At 39.2% G+C, this 19,698-nt stretch overlaps 3 protein-coding genes and 1 pseudogene across 5 annotated transcripts; 3 read left to right on the forward strand and 1 right to left on the reverse strand.

Moving 5' to 3' along the window:
- Window positions 1–1,541: 1,541 nt before the first annotated feature.
- LOC120545878 lies at window positions 1,542–2,835 on the forward strand (annotated as a pseudogene).
- Window positions 2,836–4,534: 1,699 nt separating this feature from the next.
- Window positions 4,535–8,543, forward strand: LOC120545450 (torsin-1A-like). Its single transcript, XM_039779776.1, has 5 exons — window positions 4,535–4,821; window positions 5,761–6,026; window positions 6,111–6,286; window positions 7,926–8,050; window positions 8,149–8,543. The coding sequence occupies exons 1-5, from the start codon at window positions 4,641–4,643 to the stop codon at window positions 8,391–8,393; spliced, it is 993 nt and encodes a 330-aa protein (XP_039635710.1). The 5' UTR covers window positions 4,535–4,640; the 3' UTR covers window positions 8,394–8,543.
- Window positions 4,546–15,041, forward strand: LOC120545449 (torsin-1A-like). Of its 3 annotated transcripts, XM_039779775.1 has the most exons (6): window positions 4,546–4,599; window positions 10,409–10,630; window positions 11,724–11,989; window positions 12,102–12,277; window positions 13,258–13,385; window positions 13,503–15,041. In XM_039779775.1, the coding sequence occupies exons 2-6, from the start codon at window positions 10,450–10,452 to the stop codon at window positions 13,745–13,747; spliced, it is 996 nt and encodes a 331-aa protein (XP_039635709.1). In that variant the 5' UTR covers window positions 4,546–4,599; window positions 10,409–10,449; the 3' UTR covers window positions 13,748–15,041. The 3 variants fall into 3 exon arrangements, with proteins under 3 accessions (XP_039635709.1, XP_039635707.1, XP_039635708.1); XM_039779773.1 differs by lacking the exons at window positions 4,546–4,599; window positions 10,409–10,630 and adding an exon at window positions 9,941–10,139; XM_039779774.1 differs by lacking the exon at window positions 4,546–4,599 and having other exon boundaries at window positions 10,299–10,630.
- Window positions 15,042–16,750: 1,709 nt separating this feature from the next.
- On the reverse strand, window positions 16,751–19,558 carry nsa2 (NSA2 ribosome biogenesis homolog (S. cerevisiae)). The gene is made up of 6 exons (XM_039780807.1): window positions 19,411–19,558; window positions 18,327–18,514; window positions 18,076–18,226; window positions 17,703–17,882; window positions 17,384–17,576; window positions 16,751–17,046 (listed from the first exon to the last, which is right to left on the reverse strand). The coding sequence occupies exons 1-6, from the start codon at window positions 19,411–19,413 to the stop codon at window positions 16,979–16,981; spliced, it is 783 nt and encodes a 260-aa protein (XP_039636741.1). The 5' UTR covers window positions 19,414–19,558; the 3' UTR covers window positions 16,751–16,978.
- Between the last annotated feature and the right edge of the window lie 140 nt (window positions 19,559–19,698).

A 19,698-nucleotide genomic window follows, 5' to 3' on the forward strand; every position in this document is an offset into this window, starting at 1 on the left:
ATAGCAATGACGAAAGTAACACTTGTCACTTTCGTCCCGCTGCTAATAAGGTGATTTTCTCTGTGTTGCAGAGTTTATTAAAACATTTTTATGTCATATTATACCAACAGAATATGCCAAGAGGAGGGGCAGAAAGACAGACAGAGGTCTGATTCAGCCAGATGTGTATGAGAGGGCGTTTCTGGACATATCTGTAAGACACATTAGTCTTAGGGCAGTTGCAAAGTCGCATGGCATATGCCATGTCACTTTGCTCCGATACGGCAGGAGGAGGGCAGAGAACAGCAGGGAGAAGACTAGACCACCAGGGTACAGGTCACACACCAAAGTCTTCTGTGTGGACCAAGAGAGGAAGCTGGAGGCTTATATTAAGAGGGCAGCTGATATTTATTTTGGCCTGTCTCCTAAGGAGGTTAGTGTTGTAACGTTACAGTAAAAACATTCAAAATGCAGCTCACTTACACACTGCTCTTACTATAACCAGTTTAAATGCTTATCAAAATGTGAGATTTGTATATTCTTTAAATAGATTTTTCATTTTTATTCTAATTTTTATTTTTATTGACATTACATTTGATTTCTCCACTGTCTGGAAAGCTGTTTCTAGGTTTCACTAGAGGAACATTGAGGAACAGCTGATTTGCGTAGGTCACCCTCACATTTTATCCCTCACATTTAGGTTAGCCATACCTTAGCTTTTCCACCTCCACCTCCACCTATGCATTTTTGTGTTTCCATCCAGATGTTTTTATGCACATTTTGAATTTACACATAAAACATGACTACTGATAGATTATTTTGAGATTTTATGCTAATTTAGTTTAATTTTCATATTCTTCATACTGTTGAATGTTTTATAAAATGGATTGACATTGCCAATAAAAAAATTTTCTAAACAAATCAAGTTTTTACTGTCTTATATTTAAAACATTTGATGAAACTGAAATTTTAAATGAAAATGTAATTTAATATTTTTTTTTTTGCAAAGATAAAGGACAAAATATGTTTGCATTTACATATTAACAAAGTTATAGTCAGATATATTTAATGAAAACAAGAGTAATAAAAAAGTCTAGCTTGTATTGTTGTGTTACTTTTGACCCACTTGTGTGTTACTTTCGTCCCTACTGATGGGGTCGAAAGTAACAATGTGCAACTTATGTTCAAAGTGAAATTATACTGAAGTCATTTGACATTTGTACAAAATACCACCTGGTATTGATAGACCACAATTGTGAGTTATTGACCACAGCAAAAATATATCTCTGTCTAAAACAATATCTTTTAAAAATATGTTTTTCTGAAAAATGGTACTTTCGCCCCTGCTCTCCCTACTTAATTTAGGGCATTACATTTTCGAATGCCTAGCAATACTTTTCTATGGCTTAATAATGATTGAAATTCCATTGAAATCACGTTGATCCTTAGTTCAGTTGAAATTTCAACATTGTTTCAATATTCCTGATAATTGAAATACCATTGCAATTCCGTTGATCTATGGACAGGATTTCAATGTTGTTTCAATATTGAAACGGTGCAAAATGATGTAGAGTCAACATCAGCCTTTGATGTTGTTTCAATGACTTAATGTTGACAAAGGAATGTTGATTTAACATTTCAATGACTGTTATCTGGGAGGGCTTAATTTGAACATGTTCCGGCTCCTCCTATAAGTCATGGGCTCCTCCAACGTTGGATCCGGAAACTTTTTTATTGGATCCGGCACCTCCTGTGTCACTATGAAAAATTAATCGCCTAAATGAAAGAAAAAAAACTAGCCTACTGTTTGTGTAGTGTTCAATGTTGTTGTCTGTCTTGTTAGTCTTTATCCCCCATTGAAGTTCCACACAAATCTTGTGTTTGCATTTTCGATGCGTTTTGAGGTGAATTTTCAAGGTGAGACAGAGGGGGGAGAGGGACGGAGGGAGGGGAGTATGGGCTGAAATATGTGCACCCAGAAACTGAATTTGAATCATTTATATTTGAATTTGAATTGCTAAACTTGAATAATTGCATTGAAAAACTGAATTTGAATCACATAATTTGAAATTGTATTGTTTAATTTGAATCATTCCATTGAAAAACTGAATCTGAATAGTATAATTTGAAATTGAATTTATTCGTTTGTAACTGAAGTCTAATAAAATTTGATCTTCACTGAAAATTCAACTCTCTATATATCCTCACATTCAGTTCTCACTATTCAGATTCAGATCAGCAAATTCAATTTCAAGTTACTGAGACAGACATCCGGGTACTTGGACGATGAAGGAAGAGCAATCGAGCGCAGATCGATAGGTAGAGTTCAGTGGCGCAGGATTAGCACTAAAGATACCAAACTGTTTTTGGATGTTGGAACGAAAGACATGACAAAAAAAAAACAGCAAGGGATAACAGTTCACAGGTGAGGATGTGTTTTATGATATATATGCCGCCTTGGACCTGCAATCTGAGCTCCGGCGGCAGCGGGAGGTGGAGAGTTCCGTGGCCGGCGGCAGCGTCTCTTTCCCCGGGCAGGAATACTGCTTTGCCTCGCTGCTGCGCCGGTCCCCACTGATCCAGATCGGACCGGCCAAAGACAGAGTGGTGATCGGCAGGATCTTCCACATAGTCCAGGACGACTTGTATGTAGATTTCGGCTGGAAGTTCCACTGCGTTTGCCGGCGGCCGGCAGACGGAGAGAAGCTAAAGCGGGGCAGCAGAGTCCGTTTGCGGCTGCAGGATCTGGAGCTCACTGCCCGCTTCCTGGAAGCCAAAACCGACACCACGCTGCTGGAGGCCCGGGCCGTACTGCTGGGACGGCTGGAGGGAAGGGAAGCCCGGGAGAACTAGAACCAGGACTCAGCGGAGCGGACTGTCACAGCCTGCTGAAGTTTAAATCACAGGTTTCCTAAAGGGAGTCTGGCGGGTCTCGGACTGTGGACGACGAAACATGATTTTAAGTCTCGTTAAATAAATAACTACATGCAGAACTAAATGAATGAATAGTGGAGCAGTGAGCCTGGACATTTCAGTCTGTTTAAACTTCACTTTGAAGCAGAACCTCTTAGTTCAGAAGGGTGAAGTTTCTGTTTGGACTCAGATCTGTGAACTTATTATAATAAATATTCTTTTTATAAACACATGAATTAGTCTCTTTGTTTTGTTTGTTACTGCACATGATGATAAAGCTACACTTTTAAATCACAAACAAAACTAACTTTAATATGTATATAAACGCTCTAAGGAAGGAGACAAACGATCAGATATTAGAGTTGATTAAAAATAGACTCAAATAATAATTTACTATTTTGCGTTTTAATATGGAAACATCTTGTATAAACTCAGGGGACTGACTCTTACATCACATTGTATTGCAGGCTTGCTGATGTACAAAGTAAACCAATGCAATTCAAATGTTTAAATTAATTAACATGTATTTTCAAATATGGATAGTCACACTACTTTGCATGCAGTAGGCTAGGCTAAGGTAGCCTAAGTAGCGATAGTTCATTTTAAGTTTACTTAAGTGGAAGAATGTGACTAATAAACCTAGGCCTACTAACACCAGGCATTACATTTTGAACATTGTGAACAGGTAGATTATATTCTCTATGAGTCTCTGGGTCAAGGCGAGGCTGTGCTCCAAAACGTATGTGCTGGCCGAAGAGGAGTCCTGTGTATCTGCGCCACTGAACTCTACCTATCGATCTGCGCTCGATTGCTCTTCCTTCATCCTCCAAGTACCCGGATGTCTGTCTCAGTAACTTGAAATTGAATTTGCTGATCTGAATCTGAATAGTGAGAACTAAATGTGAGGATATATAGAGAGTTGAAGTTTCAGTGAAGATCAAATTGTATTGGAATTCAGCTACAAACGAATAAATTCAACTTCAAATTATACTATTCAGATTCAGTTTTTCAATGCAATGATTCAAATTAAACAATACAATTTCAAATTATGTGATTCAAATTCAGTTTTTCAATGCAATTATTCAAGTTTAGCAATTCAAATTCAAATATAAATGATTCAAATTCAGTTTCTGGTGGCACTTCAGCCCATAGGGGGAGGCACTTCAACAGCACGGCGATGCACTTCAAGTGACACAAGCGCTTGTGCTGGTTGAGATTGTTGTTATAGCCTCATTTCACTCAGGGGGAAAAATGACAAAAGGACAACAAAGTTTGCTTAACTTTTTCAAATACGCTGGCTAGTCGGATCCCAAACAAAAACCGTTTCTGCCGATCAAGAATGTGGAAACCACGGTGTTTTTTGGTTAATTTAACAGTCCGATGGATAATTGCTGCTTGTGAAAACGATTGTTGCAGTGTATTTTTTTTTTTTTTTACATTTCGCACCGATGCAGTGCATGTTCTGAAATAAAAAATAAACATTGCCCTGATGTACACACACAGCGTTGTTTAGGTTTTTTTTCTCAGATATGCTATAAGGCAGTGTAATTTTTTGTTTTGTTCCTTTACCTCCAACCCCCGTTTTGAGTCGCCGGATCCACCCCCCCCTGCGCTCCGGGACCTCCCACTTCACATATTTTAAAGCACTGTTGAGCCTGCTGGAGTAGTGCGGTTTGTAGTCTACCGTGGTGTTATGGTTGTTTTAACGCACAACAAGGACTGATGTCAGCAATCAAGTGGTTTCGACAATGAAAGCGGCACACTTATATTTGTCGTTGCTCGTTTTTTCGTCAGCCAGTGTGCTGGTCAACACGTTTGAGCCGATCACAACAACAGTGGTTCTAGGTATCGGTGCGGCTCTGGGGCGGACTATCTACAATTATTTACACGAAAGTTGCGATTCGAAATGGATCGCCTTCAACGCAACAGGTGAGCTTAGATGTGTATAGAGGATATATTTAATGAAACTAAACTCAGCGCTAATTATTTAGGTGACCGTGCAGTCTAGACATGAAGTGAAAGTGGCATATGGTGTGAGTGTTTTTTATCCACTAGCCTACCCCGAAACGGAGTAAAATATTCTTACATTTCCTCAACAGCATTTCCGGTAACAATTTACTTGGAGGTATCTGAGTAAGTGACATAACCCATGAACCATAACCATAACTTTTTATGACAAAAAACGAATGACACTTGCTGACAGAAGCGTTATGTCATAAACGTTTATGTCTTGTTTATAATGTTTATGACAAGTTCATGACATTATAATGTTTATGACACGTCCATGACAGTGTCCTGTCACTCTTATATTTATATGTGTATATATGTGTTTTTGTGTGTGTGTGTGTGTGTGTGTGTGTGTGTGTGTGTGTGTGTGTGTGTTTGTTGTGTTATGGTTGTCTAAGCTCCTGGATGCCTAAAATTTCCTTTGGGATGATTAAAGTATCTATCTATCTACCAAGGCTGAATTTTGGGAAAGAGACTTCAGATACAGTATTAGGGGACCACTAAGGTCTATATAAAGAGACTTCAGATACAGTATTAGGGGACCACTAAGGTCTATATAAAAGCATCCACAAAGCAGCATGTCATGGGACCTTTAAGTGATTATTTACCTTCAAAACCAAAATCTAACTGAGGAGGGTAAATTATTTTTTAAATTATTTTTGTGTCAGATCAAGAATAAGAAAGCTTGTAAAACACTTAATCCATGTAGGCTACTCTATTTGATTTTTTTTTATTTGATATTTGTGATGTCATTGTAGTGTATGCTTTCTGTTTCTGAAGGCAGTGAGCTGTTGGGTTATGTCATTACATTTTCAATTAAGTTAGAACTATCCTGTTGACTTTCTGCTGTGCACTCTTTAGGTTTCGAGGTTGACCTGGAAAGCAAACTGTTCGGACAGCACATTGCATCACGCGTCATCCTGAAAGCTGTGAATGGATTCATGAGAGATGACAACCCAAAGAAGCCCCTGGTGCTCTCTCTGCATGGGCCGAGTGGAACAGGAAAGAATTTTGTTAGTAAGCTGATTGCTGCCCATATTTACAAGAAAGGAATGGACAGCAGCTACGTTCATGTGCTTACATCTGAACTTCACTTCCCACTTCAAAGTCAATTTGAGACCTACAAGGTATGATAAAAAGTAGACACGTTAAAACACAGTGACATTCTTCTGTTTGAACTATGAATTCAGTATGCCACTGTTTCTCCTCAGACTCAGCTACAGCAGTGGATCAAAGGCAATGTCACAAACTGTGAACGCTCCATGTTTATCTTTGATGAGATGGACAAGATGCATCCTGGCTTGATTGACAGCATAAAGCCGTACCTGGGGTACCACAACAACCTGGATGGGGTTTCCTATCGGAAAGCCATCTTCATCTTTCTCAGGTTATTTGAACAACAGAAGGGGGGGGGGCAATCTGGGGAAGAAAAAAACATAATAGTGACAAGATTCTGAGGAATTATAATGTTTATGTAAACAGCGGGGATACGATACGATACAATACGACTTTGTAAGCCCAGTGCTGAAATTCTTTTTGCATCCCTGGGTAGCTCATTTAAAAAGAGGACATAGATATACATACAGACATACATAATATGAATAGCACTAAAAGACATACATAAAACATTACCACAAATTATATAAACACCCAAGTAAGGAAACAAAGCATACATGTATAACAACAGAAAATGACATGAACATACACACAGACAAGGTCTTGGAGACTTATAACCCTGAATAAATATTTCACTGGATTTAATGTAGCTGGTTTAACAATAGGATAGATTGATGTATAAAAAGAGTTTTTAAGTCTGTTGCGATTGAAAGAATGAACTCTAAAGCGTCTGTTTGAAGGCAGAAGCTGATATTCTCTGTGCAAAACATGTGAGGAGTCATTTTAAATATTCCTGGCCAGTCTGAGCATACTATTATTGTGAGCTTCCTGAAAAGAATCACTTGGAGAGAGATGTTTTTTACAGTTTTAGAAATTGTAATGCTGTCATAAATGACAGAAAAGCTGTTTGCAACTTGTTTTTTGGCTGATTTACATGGTTTCTGCTAATCAAGACCTTTTTTTATTGCCTTGTGGGTTTGCTTATACTTTCATCTTTCACCACTACACTTGATGTGCTGATGCAGAAAACCTCCATGATGAAAATCCAACAGAGGAGTGACATAGAAAACAGTACAGTGTAATACAGACATCAATACACTGCAGAGCACATTTTGCATTATTAACCATCACTTTCAGTGTTTTGAGAGATTTACTTGATGAGGACACAGAACAGCATTAAAATGCTGCTGTTGCTAGATAGAAACATGTTTCATTAATGTCAGCCCAAGGTTTTATTTTTCATTTGTTTATTGTCCTGTTTAAAGCTCCATTGTGTAATGTTTTGAGTTGATTCTTAGCAAAAAAAAACTTTGTTCTTTCACAAATATGTGCTCATTCATGTGTAATTACTTCTACCAACTAATCAAAGTATTCTCGTAAGCGTAGAATCTCCCATTCAGAATCATTCAGAATACATACGAGCGAGTCGCTTGTTTGTATTCTGCCATGTTGTGCCTCCATCTTTAAAATACATTAGCCAAAGAGGGACATATCTCCACCTTTCGCGCTTTTACACTCAGTGGCACTGTGACGAATGCCAGGGATAGATTATACGAAACTGCCAGCAGATTTGAAAGTCTGTTGAAGATGGAGGATCAACCTGATATTTTACTAACATTAGCTTGCATTCGTTTGGGAACCTGATAGCTGATGTTAGCTATGAAATTGTACCAAAATAACAAAAACGTAAAACTATTATTACACTGGAAGGAACACTCACGGACAAAGTCGTAATTCTTGGAATAATACCGCCACCGTAGGATTGGGAGGGGCTAGAAAGTATAATTCAGTTAGTTGTCATATACAATTTCACCGCTAGATGGGATAAATTCTTACACAATGTAGCTTTAAAAAAGATATTATTTCATTGTACTTTGGGTATACTTTACTGTTTCTGATCTTCTTTCTAGCAATGCTGGAGGGAAGAGCATCACACAGACAGCTTTAGATTTTTGGAAAGCAGGACGAGATCGAGAAGAAATCAAGCTAAACGATCTGGAAACAGGGCTCTCTTCATCAGTATTCAACAGCAATAGTGAGTAGACTTTTTTTGTCACACAGACAAATATTCCATTCTTCTACTTTGACTTTTTTGCCCACTACTGCTGGTATCTCTTAATCTTCTTCATGTAGGTGGCTTGGGGCATTCAGGTTTGATTACCAAAAACCTGGTGGACTTTTTTGTCCCGTTCTTGCCTCTGTGTAGACCGGCCGTCGTTCAGTGTGTCATGGCTGAGATGAAAGCCAAAGGACTTCATCCAGACCAGAAGGTGGCAGACAAAGTGGCCAAAGATTTGTTGTATTTTCCTAAATCTGAAAAAGTGTTCTCTGTCAGTGGCTGCAAGACGATATGTACAAGATATCACAACTACATCTAATGCTAATATCTGATGGATGCATATGATTACCTAGCTCTGGGGAGTTTACTCCCCGGAGTCCTTATGTTTCTTCTTTTGCAGGGAATTGCAGAGCTATGCTCTGCGATTCCCTGAAATGCCCAGCTGCGTCCTGCTGCGTCCTGCTGCGTCCTGCTGCGTCCTGCTGCGTCCGCTGCATCCACCCATGCTCTGCAGCACCACGTTACATCCCGCAACGCCCTGCTGTGATGTTCATATGCACAGAGTAGTCAGGATCCGGTATAGGAGACTGCACTACTCAGTATGACACAATGTGCCCTGCTATGACATGAACTACAACGACTACCTTCGAAGTCACTGTTCCATTATCTTTAATGTGACTATTATTGCCACTGTTCATCACACCCCCAACTGGCCCCGTCAGACACTACCTACCAAGAGTCTGGGTCTGCCGAGGTTTCTTCCTAAAATGAAGTTTTTCCTTGCCACTGTCGCAACAGCCACTGCTAATGCTTGCTCTTGAGGGAATTACTGTAATTGTTGGGGTTTTGGAAATTATAGAGTGTGGTCTAGACCTACTCTATCTGTAAAGTGTCTCGAGATAACTCTGTTATGATTTGATACTATAAATAAAATTGAATTGAATTGAATTATTATGTGCACTTTTTTTATCAAAGAAAACACTTTCAGTCAAATGACTGAGGAGAGGAAGTCAATATTGTAAATAAATATCCTTACATTGGACTGGAATAATTATCCCTTTAAATGTACAACCTACCTGTAGTTTGTTTAGCTGGTGGGTGTATGTCCATGTTTGTCCAGGGCAGAGATTGGTCCAATGTTTATGTGTAGGTGTAGTAATTGTATTCTTAGAGACTCAGTAAGAGTCTCTAAGAATAAAATGTGATGTGTGATTATGTTAAAATAAAAAATAAAATAAAAAACCTGGGTATCATAGTGGGATCTATCCTCTTTTAATTATTATTAAGAAGATGATACAAAGTCAAACATCATGGATTTCACATAACCTCAGAAGGGTAGCCTAGATGCCAGACTAAAAAAACAGGAGATGAAGAAAACGTAAGAAATAATAAAAATAGACAGCATTTTAAAAGTATATACTAGATATATAACCAAATAGTATTGATGCTATAATGATGAATGGCAAATACACTTTTCTTAGTAATGTGTTCTAGATCATTAGGCTAAATAAAAAAATTATCTATCAAAAAACTTAAGTATGGGGGGACTGGGGAAATTTTGATTTGTGCAGCCATCGATATTAATTTTCCAGGCAGGTTCATGAGATTTATCATAACATTTAATGAATTAACATGGCTTGAAATAAAAGTGGGATTTAGCTTCAGGTGACGGTCACCTTTGGACTATGACGTCATGTCAGCTCACTGTGTGCATGACAACCACAGCGCCTCCACTGCCAGCAGTCCGCACTATTCAGTCCGCTTCGGCAAACCATTTGTAGCGCTCACGGGCACGCTGACTTTTTTTATTTATTTTTTCTTCTTTTCTTTTTAGCCAAGTTTGATGAAGTAGTGATTCCATAAAAAATGAACCCGGAGAAGCGCCACGTCCTGCTGCTGTGGATGCTGGTCTGCTCCGGTATGACCGAGGCGATCGAGCCCATCAGCACCAGCATAGCGGTAGGCATGGCCGCGGCTCTCACCGGGTTCTTAGCCAGCTACCAGAACATTTTCTATTATTTCAACGAGTGCTGCCGACCCGAGTGGATTTCTTTCAACAAGACAGGTAACACATGGGTATCCAGCTAACACGTTAGCCACGACCTTTGTAGCAAACTGTTATACGTTTAATGTGTCCGTTTAGCCTTTTCAAAATTGTCAAACGTTTCTGGTGTTGTGGTTGAACACAGACAGCCAACAAAGCTTACCGTGTTTGTCGAGTGTTTATGACGTGTAAGGAAGTTCCCCGTTGTAAAGAAGCTAACGCTAGCTAGCTAGTTAGTTAGAGCCTGCTGTTTAGCGCGGTTTGTACCGTGGTGTTATGGTTGTTTTAAGGCACAACAAGGACTGATGTCAGCAATCAAGTGGTTTCGACAATGAAAGCGGCACACTTATATTTGTCGTTGCTCGTTTTTTCGTCAGCCAGTGTGCTGGTCAACACGTTTGAGCCGATCACAACAACAGTGGTTCTAGGTATCGGTGCGGCTCTGGGGCGGACTATCTACAATTATTTACACGAAAGTTGCGATTCGAAATGGATCGCCTTCAATGCAACAGGTGAGCATTTAGATGTGTATAGAAGGTATATTTAATGGGACTAATAGGGGAAAACAGCAGCGCTAATTATTTAGGTGACCGTGCAGTCTAGACATGAAGTGAAAGTGCCATGGCGTGAGTGCTTTTTTATCCACTAACCCGAAACCCGAACCGGAGTAAAATATTCTTACATTTCATCAACAGCAGCCCGTTCGGACAGCCTTCACACCGTTTAAGTTTAGGATTTCAGTCACATACAGCCATTCAAGGGGTTTTATTGTGGTGGGACACCTCATCTGAAAACCAAGGCCAACTGAGCACAGTGGTGGAAAGAAACCAACTACATTTACTCAAGAACAGTTTTTAATTATAATTCTATCTTTTAGATATCTTCTATCTATCTATCTTTCTGCAACTCTAAAACTTGCAGCCTACTGCACTTGTGTTTTTCAATTTTATGCAACTTTGTACTTTTAATCCACTACATTTTAGAGACAAATATTGTATATATTATTTTTCCACTGGTCTGACATATTTAAAAACTCCAATTGGTGTTAACTGGAAAAATGCATTGCCACAATGCTGAAAACAGGGCTGTTTTTCAGAGATCATTAAACGTTGACTTTTAGAGGATACGCGTTTCTCACGAGACAGCCATATAAGATGCAAGCTGTTATTGATCCCCAGCCGGGAAACTCTGTTGTTACAGCCGAAATAAATACAGATAAGTAGAGAAAGTAACAGAAATAAACAATAAGAGGTACATCAATTAAAATAAAGTACAATAGAAATGTACCATGACATGAGATAAGGCGAGATTTTAATGGCTTACCACATTGGCTAAACAATTTCCGGTCACACTTTACTTGAAGGTATCTACAAAAGAGTGACATGAACCCCTAACCATAACTTCAGAAAAATCTGAATGACACTTGCTGACAGAAGCGTTATGTCATACACGTTTATGACTTGTTTATAATGTTTATGACACGTTCATGACAGTGTCCTGTCACTCTTATGTAGATACCTTCAAGTAAAATGTGACCCAATTTCCTAAGGCAGATGCTCAGATAGGTGTTTCAGTCAGCCACTAATTCTGTTGGGCTCTCTTTAGGTCTCGAGGTTGACCTGGAAAGCAAACTGTTCGGACAGCACATTGGGTCGCGCATCATCCTGAAAGCTTTGACTGGATTTATGAGTAACGACAACCCGAAGAAGCCCCTGGTGCTCTCTCTGCACGGGCACACCGGCACGGGGAAGAACTTTGTTAGCAAGCTGATAGCTGACAACATTTACAAAGAGGGCATGGACAGCAGCTTTGTTCATGTTTTCACATCCGAACTTCACTTCCCACATTCAAGTAAATTGGAAACCTACAAGGTAAGGTGACAAATCCGGATCAGGCAGAATCCATACATTAGTTAGAAACCCAGTGACATTACTTGTTACTTGTTTGACCGTTTTATATGAACATGTTACTGTTTCTCTTCAGACTCAGCTACAGCAGTGGATCAAAGGCAATGTCACCAACTGTGAACGTTCCATGTTTATCTTTGATGAGATGGACAAGATGCAACCTGGCTTGATTGACAGCATAAAGCCGTACCTGGACTACTACGACAAGCTGGATGGAATTTCTTATCGGAAAGCTATCTTCATCTTCCTCAGGTAAGAAAACAAAAAAGAAGGCCGAAAGCATTCCCTTGAGTCTAGTCTCGCATTGCTATTGCTAGTCCACACAGCATTCCGGGATGGGAGATTAACGTGCACTACCAATACAATCGTCTTGGGGCTGCGTAGGCGCCGGACGGAGCCACGGTTCCGCTGCAAAATAGCCTCGGGAAGGAACTTGTTTTGGTGGAACACGTGTACGTTCAAAGGTTGTTTTAGTCGTGCAACAGAAAACTCAGATTGGACAGATAGTCTAGCTAGCTGTCTTAAAGGTGCACGATGAGTTCCTGCATGACCTCACTTCTGTTGACGTTCCAAGTAAATACCAAGAAAACAGAGCAGGCTCACCCCCTCCCCTCATGTTTCCGTAACTGTCTATGACTAACTGTCACTAACCCCCACCCTCTCCCCCAACCAACTTGTCGGTGATTGGCTGGAGTGGTTTCTTGTATTTTGGTGCACAGCCTGTGCCTCTACTGTTTGTTTGACGTTTACGACCCCTGCGTTGTCTCCCGAGACCGGGCTTCTTCACGGTGTGTTCAGGGGACAGGCAGCTAGCAGATCAAGGAGAAGATGCCTACGATTTGAGACAAAAATGAAATCGCGCTGAAACCACGCAGGAACTCATAGTGCACCTTTTTTAAATTTTTAAATTTAGTGATATTAAATGTAATTCTAGCAGAATCTTGACAATGCGAAGTTCTTTGCATTTGACATTAATCTCTAGGTTGTTCAATGGAGAAATGTTTTGAAACACTTTGCAGCCTTTGAGTTATATTTGGTGCGTTGGGGGCTTGGGGCTAAAAGCTAGTATTTGCGTGACGAAAACTAAAGAGCGCAGTGAAATATAGAAACTCTTCTGTGTTCAAAACTTTCAATGTTTTTGAGACTCACTTTAAGACACAGAAATGCAATCATTTGCCGCTGCAATTAGAGGCACATTCTAATATGTTTCCCGTATCTGATCTTGCTCCTAGTAATGCTGGAGGGGAGAGCATCACACAGATCGCTTTAGATTTCTGGAAAGCAGCACGGGATCGAGAAGAGATTGAGCTTAAAGACCTGGAAACGTTGCTCTCTCTTTCAGTGTTCAACAACAAGAATAGTGAGTATAAAAGAAATCGACACTTCTTTTGTTTCGCTGGATTACTTGTATGTCATTCTCAGTCAGAAATCCGATTTCCGCTCACTACTGGAAGTATCTGTTCATCTCTTCCTATAGGTGGCTTGTGGCATACAAGTTTGATTGACAAGAACCTCGTGGACTTCTTCGTCCCGTTTCTGCCTCTGGAGTACCGGCACGTCGTCCAGTGTGCCATGGCCGCGATGAAAGCCAAAGGACTTCGTCCAGATAAGAACGTGGCGGACCAGGTGGCCAGAGATGTAAACTATTTCCCCAAATCTGAGAGAGTGTTCTCTGTCAAAGGCTGCAAGACGATAGAGAACAAGTTGCACTACTACACATAATGTCAGCATCTGACGGACACTCGGATGCGGACATTATTGTCCACTATGTGCACTTTTTAAAAAAAAAAGAGAGAAACGCTGTCAGCCAAATGACTAAAGAGAGGAAGTCGAGCTGACTGAACTCTGAGGAAGTCTTTATAGAGGTTTCTCTGTCTGACTTTGTGGCCACATGGAGGATTTCAGCAGGCCTTCTCCAATGTTGCATATTGCTTACACTGAATGCGGAGGCTGATGAAAGAGAACAGCGCCACTTGAATGAAAAAGTAATAAGACTGGAATGCTATCCTTTGTAAGTGATTAAGGGGGCTTGATCTCCGCTTTATGTCACACCACAGTGAGAGTCTCAAAGGCGGTTTCGTTTTCCTCAGAGCCTCTTAATGACTTAACAGGGTGTCCTCCTGTCTGTAGAACTATGGCATTTCACTGTTGTGCATTTGTTTATTTTTTAATGTGTACACCATCATTTGAATTACTGGAAACACCAGCCTTAATTTCTTTTAAATTTTAAATTTTTTTTAGTTTTTTTTTTTTTTTTAGATCTACTAGTGTTATTTTACACACGTCCACTGTACATACGAGTTCATCGACAGTTAAATTTGGCCTTGCTGGTGCACTATTCAAATACGTAATGCAGATAACTCTGTTTATATGTCATATTGAAATCAACATTAGCAAGATATGTTTTCTATACAGTTCAGCCACACACTTTTGATATCTAATTTGGTTAAAATGAAACATGATTGTGTTATTCAGGAGTAATATACACTGTTATTGATATGGATGTGTCCATAGTGAAGTATTTCTAGATGTAATTTAGCCTTTTATTCACACTTTGACTGGACTCTGTAGGGTATTTGTACACTGTGTATCGGCTCAGGATAGTATTCTCACAAAGCAAGATTTTACCAAAACTTAGATTTTTTAAATTCTTAAAAAAGCAGACACAAATCTCTAATGATATTGTATATAACAGATTGGTTGGTTGATTCTCCAATTACTTGGATTTAAAATTCAGCTAAAAGGTTTCTTTCAAAACACAATACTCTTTATATTTAGTCAATAAAGAGGAGATGGTCATAGTTTTGGACAACATTGTTGTGGAAGGAAATGTTCTGATGGTTTCTCAAAATGTGACCATTTGCTGTCAGGTTAAAAAAAAAAAGAAAAAAGACGTTATGAAATTGCTCACTGTGAAAGAGCATTGTGTGAATGGAAAGCCATCACTAGCAAGCTTCTCTGCTGTAAACACACCAGACAAACAAATCATAAATAAAATGACATTTTCTTACTGTAACTGTTTCTGACGCATGCTTTCCATCAGGCTGAAGAGCTTTGAACCATTAGGGTAACAATGAATGAGCTGGTTTATTGAGAAAAAGCTGACCCTGAACAGTGAGGTAACATCTAATTTATGCTGATCTGTTTTTCTTTCTAATGTATCTATAGGTATGGACACGTGAAGTTATAAAAAAATATTAAAAATAGCAAAGAATACTACAGAATATTTTTGGATGCACAATAATCCTAAAGGAAGCTAAACTGCCAGTATCAATGGCAAGCTAAATCGGTGCATTCTCTCAGTAACCATGTTCATGTTGTCCTGTTTGTGTTTCATGCAAAGTACCAAACTTTATTAATTCACAAACATGTTTCTTCCCTTTAAGCTTAAATCATTCTTAGATTTTCTTTCCTCGATTTACTTTTTAAGTGATTGAAAACTTGGACTGGAAAAAGTTGTGTAATAATCAAATAGCTTGCAAAACCCTACTGTGCAAAGTTCAACTTTAGGCCCAAGGCTAAAAGTAAAAGCATAAAGCTGAAGTTTAAAAAATAAAAGTAGGTCTCGACACAAACTCATGAGTTTGACGCATCAAAATAGGCAATGTGCATTTTTGTAGCTTGCATAAGGATCGAAGGGCATTACTCTTAATGCTTTCACACTGTAATTCATTCTAATTGATAATATTGCAAGGGTAAGTGCACCCCAGATAGACTCACTACATTTTAAAGATATTCTAGTTTCTTTTGTGCGTTCCATTCACTACATTGTTGGATAAATGAGTAGTTTATAGCTAAGGTCAGGAATAATGATGCCAACCTGTTGGACTTTCCACAGATAAATTGGTTTATCATTTTTAGTTGAATGCACAGATTTGTGTTCAGCCTAGCCCCAGGTCTAAAGCCTGTTTCACAAATCTGTAGCCTGTTTGGTTTTGATCCATCGGTGACATTTATCATGCTGCTCCAGATGTCCTGTGTTATTAGAAGCTACAAACGTATTGTACGCTGCTTTCTGCCCATTTCTCCCTCAAACAACAGTGTAGTGCAGGACACAGGAAGGAAGAGGAAAAAGATTGTTAGAAAAGATTTATATGAAAATACTGACATTACAGCAAACAGCTTAAAGAGTCCCTATTATGCTTTTGGGGGGGTTTCCCATCTTTTAGTTTCTTATAGTTTTGCGTATGTAATAGATGTATAAAGTAAAAAAAACAAAAAAACATTTCACCCTAAATGGAGCTTTCTCTCCCACAGACAGCACTTTTTCCCTTAACTGCCTAAAACAAATCCTCATTTAGTGATGTCACTGATTAAGAATGCCATCCAAGTTTTTCATTTGTGCTTTCCATAGATGCTGCCTGAACAAGCACAACCAACCCAGTGACTGATTTGGTTGACCAATCACAACAGACTAGGCTTTTCGGGAAGGCGGGCCAAGAGCTCAAATTGTGTTTTATGCAGAGGAGCTGCAGCAATGGGCAGTAATACAAACATATTTTTTGAACATCAAAGCATATATTCTAATAGACCCTAAGATTACAAAGATGATGCAGAAAGGGAGTATAATAGGGGCTTTTAATCCTGGTTCACTTTGTTAGGATCGCTTAACCCATGCCCTTCACAATAAGTCCTGCTTTTCTTAGCCTTATTTATTAATGTTTTCATGGGCAAAAAGCTAGGTTGGAGTATTTCGCAAGAATGCAAAGAAGAGGACAAAAATGATCTGGTGTCATATCAAGTTTATATCACATTTAACACAGTAATCACCCTTTTTACTTTTTCTGTTAGAAAAACTGTTGTGTTGCCATTTGCAGCATCAGCGATCTCCTCCTGAAAATCCCGTGATTTGAAGCCCATCACTCGTCACATCTTTGCGTTCTTTGTTGTAATAAACGCTCCTGGAATAAATTCTGAGTTACCAGGCACAGTCTGTATAAAAGGTCAAGAGTCTTATACCAGCAGGACTGCATTAATGCAGCCATCGTTCTCTGGGTTATTTGTCACTTGGGCATATTTACCTGGGAAGTAAAAGAAACATTTCAGTTAAAACAGATTTATATATCACACATATGTATCACAGTATGATTCTACTCCTTTAACACCTTTTTCTTGATATTATCTGATGAATGTCTTGTACATGGCATGTGCACACTTTACCTAGCTAAGGAATACAATCGGCTGCTTTCTACAGCAATATCTATTTGCGTTTGTAAAGTTATTGTTTAACCCTTTAAACTGAAAATAGAAGAAGCTGGATTCATTGTTTCCAGATGTTTCTGAATTATTTACAAAAAAGGGAATAGACACGTTACTGTAAACACAATGGATTTATGGTTCACACAGATGAGCACTCACCCCAGACAACCTTTCCTCCTTGTGTAACCAAGCCCAGTTCGCTGACATTGACCTCTACGACTGTTCCTTTAGTGATGACTCCCAGAGAGGTGTAGAGGGGTGAGGAGGGGTTCTTCTTCACTCCCAGGATGGGAAGGCAGAACGTGGCCTTCAGCTCTGGATGTGTGACATGAGCCTTCTTAAAACGCAAACCCTAAAGTAGAATAAAGAGAAGGACGTCACTTAGGAGTTAGGCACTTCATTCAAAAGAGCGTTGCAGATTAGTTGGAAGTGTAGAATGGAACAACACATTTCAATTTAAGCTATACTGCGATCTTACCATGGGTCTGATGAAACGCTCATATTTGGGAGGTTTACGGGTAAAGCCGTCGCCAACAAAGCAAACTTTGGTGACCATTCTCTTCCAGGCTTTCTTTTGTCTCTTTCCAGTTTTGATGACTTTGAGCACCTCCGTCTCTCCCTGGGCGCGCACCTTTGGCAGGGGCACCTCCCATTTACCCTACAGAAAACATTACACTTGTGTGATTAGAAAACAATAACATTATTTCCACACATCTATATCATTACCATAAATTTAACAAATGAAAAATATATTTTGCACAAAAGCAGGAAATCTTCACTGTGACATGCTACTAACTAGACAACCACTGAAAAAAATTGCTGCCGGCGAGTAGATTTCATCTGGTACTTACAGCCTTTTCTTTCCTCTTCTGTTTGATCATGTTGGAGAGGACCTTAGCACGGGACTGTCCCTCTCTGTCCAACAGGTAGGCTGGCACTGCTCCCTCTGGGGTCTTATCATCGTTCTTCTGCTTGGTCCTTCTCTGTTCATGCATTTTGATGCTGCAAAGAAAAGTTGTTGTTTAGCTTTTTATTGGGCATAATTTTCATGGTTTGTTTGCCAGCATTTATAAAGACAAACAGATTTTCTGTATATACTCACGTCTTCTTCATCTGAATCTTCTCTGCATGTCTCTGTTTGTGGTACAGTTTGGCCTTCAACCCAATCAGCTTCCTGGCTTTGTGGGACCGCTCATGAGCCTCACGGCTCTCCTTCTTCCTTTTCTTTTCATGGTGGTCAAGGCGGTAGCCATGCCGCTTGCGATGTAACTCAATGTGCTCGTTCTGGGGCTACAAAAGCAAAAAAACAACATACAATTCAATTATTATATTATTATTATTATATGAAATGCACAGGTTTGGAGCAGTAAGCAGAAGTAATAACTACAGTACAAGACACTACATACAGTATAGAATCTCTAATGTGGACCAATATGGCCAAAACAGCCTGCTTATTGGTAGAAGTTTCAGAAACTTTTTTTTTTTTGGCGGCTTTTATTATTCAAACTGGCACATTTCCATCAAATAAAAATCAATCTAGAACTTAATTAGTAGATAACTGTACAATTTATCAACAACGTATAACTTAACGTATAACGATTATTCATTCTAGTCATTTGTCATGCAAAAAATGACAAACATCTCTTACAGCTTTCAGCTTATCAAGTGTTAGGATGTGTTTATATAGCCCCTGAGGCAATTTTGGGTTATATAAAAAAATATTAAATTAATATATTGGAAGATAGAGCAATAATAAATAACTGCTGCATGTTAATTGCAGCCCGGAATCAATCCATTCCTCGTTTATTCACGTGGAAATATAAATGCCAACGCGTACTAAAAACAACTGAGCTAGAGTAACGTTATCCCTTTAGACTTGACCTAACGTTAGTTAATTTAACGTTAGATTTCATAATTACATGCAACACATTACGAGCTATTCAATCATCAATGAGCTCTAACGTTACACTGGATAAGGATCTTTCATGCTCATACACCTGTTATTTCACCGCTTCTCGTGTCGGCGAGGTCATACGGATTTTACAGTATAAACAAACACCAGAGCAGAGAAAGCAGCAGTCACACTGCCACATGTGAACTAAAGCTAATGCTAGCACTACATGCTAACCTGTTAAAACGCGTAATAAAAGTCATATAATGCAATTTGAAAACGCTTTATTTCTTACCATTTTGCGTTTAAGGAGTTACGTGTTACGGGGAATACGTCACAGGTGGTAACGGTTGGTAAAGACGCCGAATATTTGGTGTTTTTCGCTAGAGGCTGGGGTCGTTTCGATGTTGTTTCCCCGAAGCCAATACTTAGAGGAAGTACGTCACCCTGACCCAACGGTTAAATGTGAACGGCTTAGTAAAAAAAAAAAAAAATAAAAGTTCTCTTAGCTAATTCATCCATGGTAAAAACCCAAAGCTTACGTGACACTGATACATATGATTTAAAAAGAAGTAACTGATGC

The sequence above is a fragment of the Perca fluviatilis genome, chromosome 17 (genome assembly GCF_010015445.1).
Source record: "Perca fluviatilis chromosome 17, GENO_Pfluv_1.0, whole genome shotgun sequence".
In the NCBI taxonomy this organism is placed as follows: domain Eukaryota; kingdom Metazoa; phylum Chordata; class Actinopteri; order Perciformes; family Percidae; genus Perca; species Perca fluviatilis.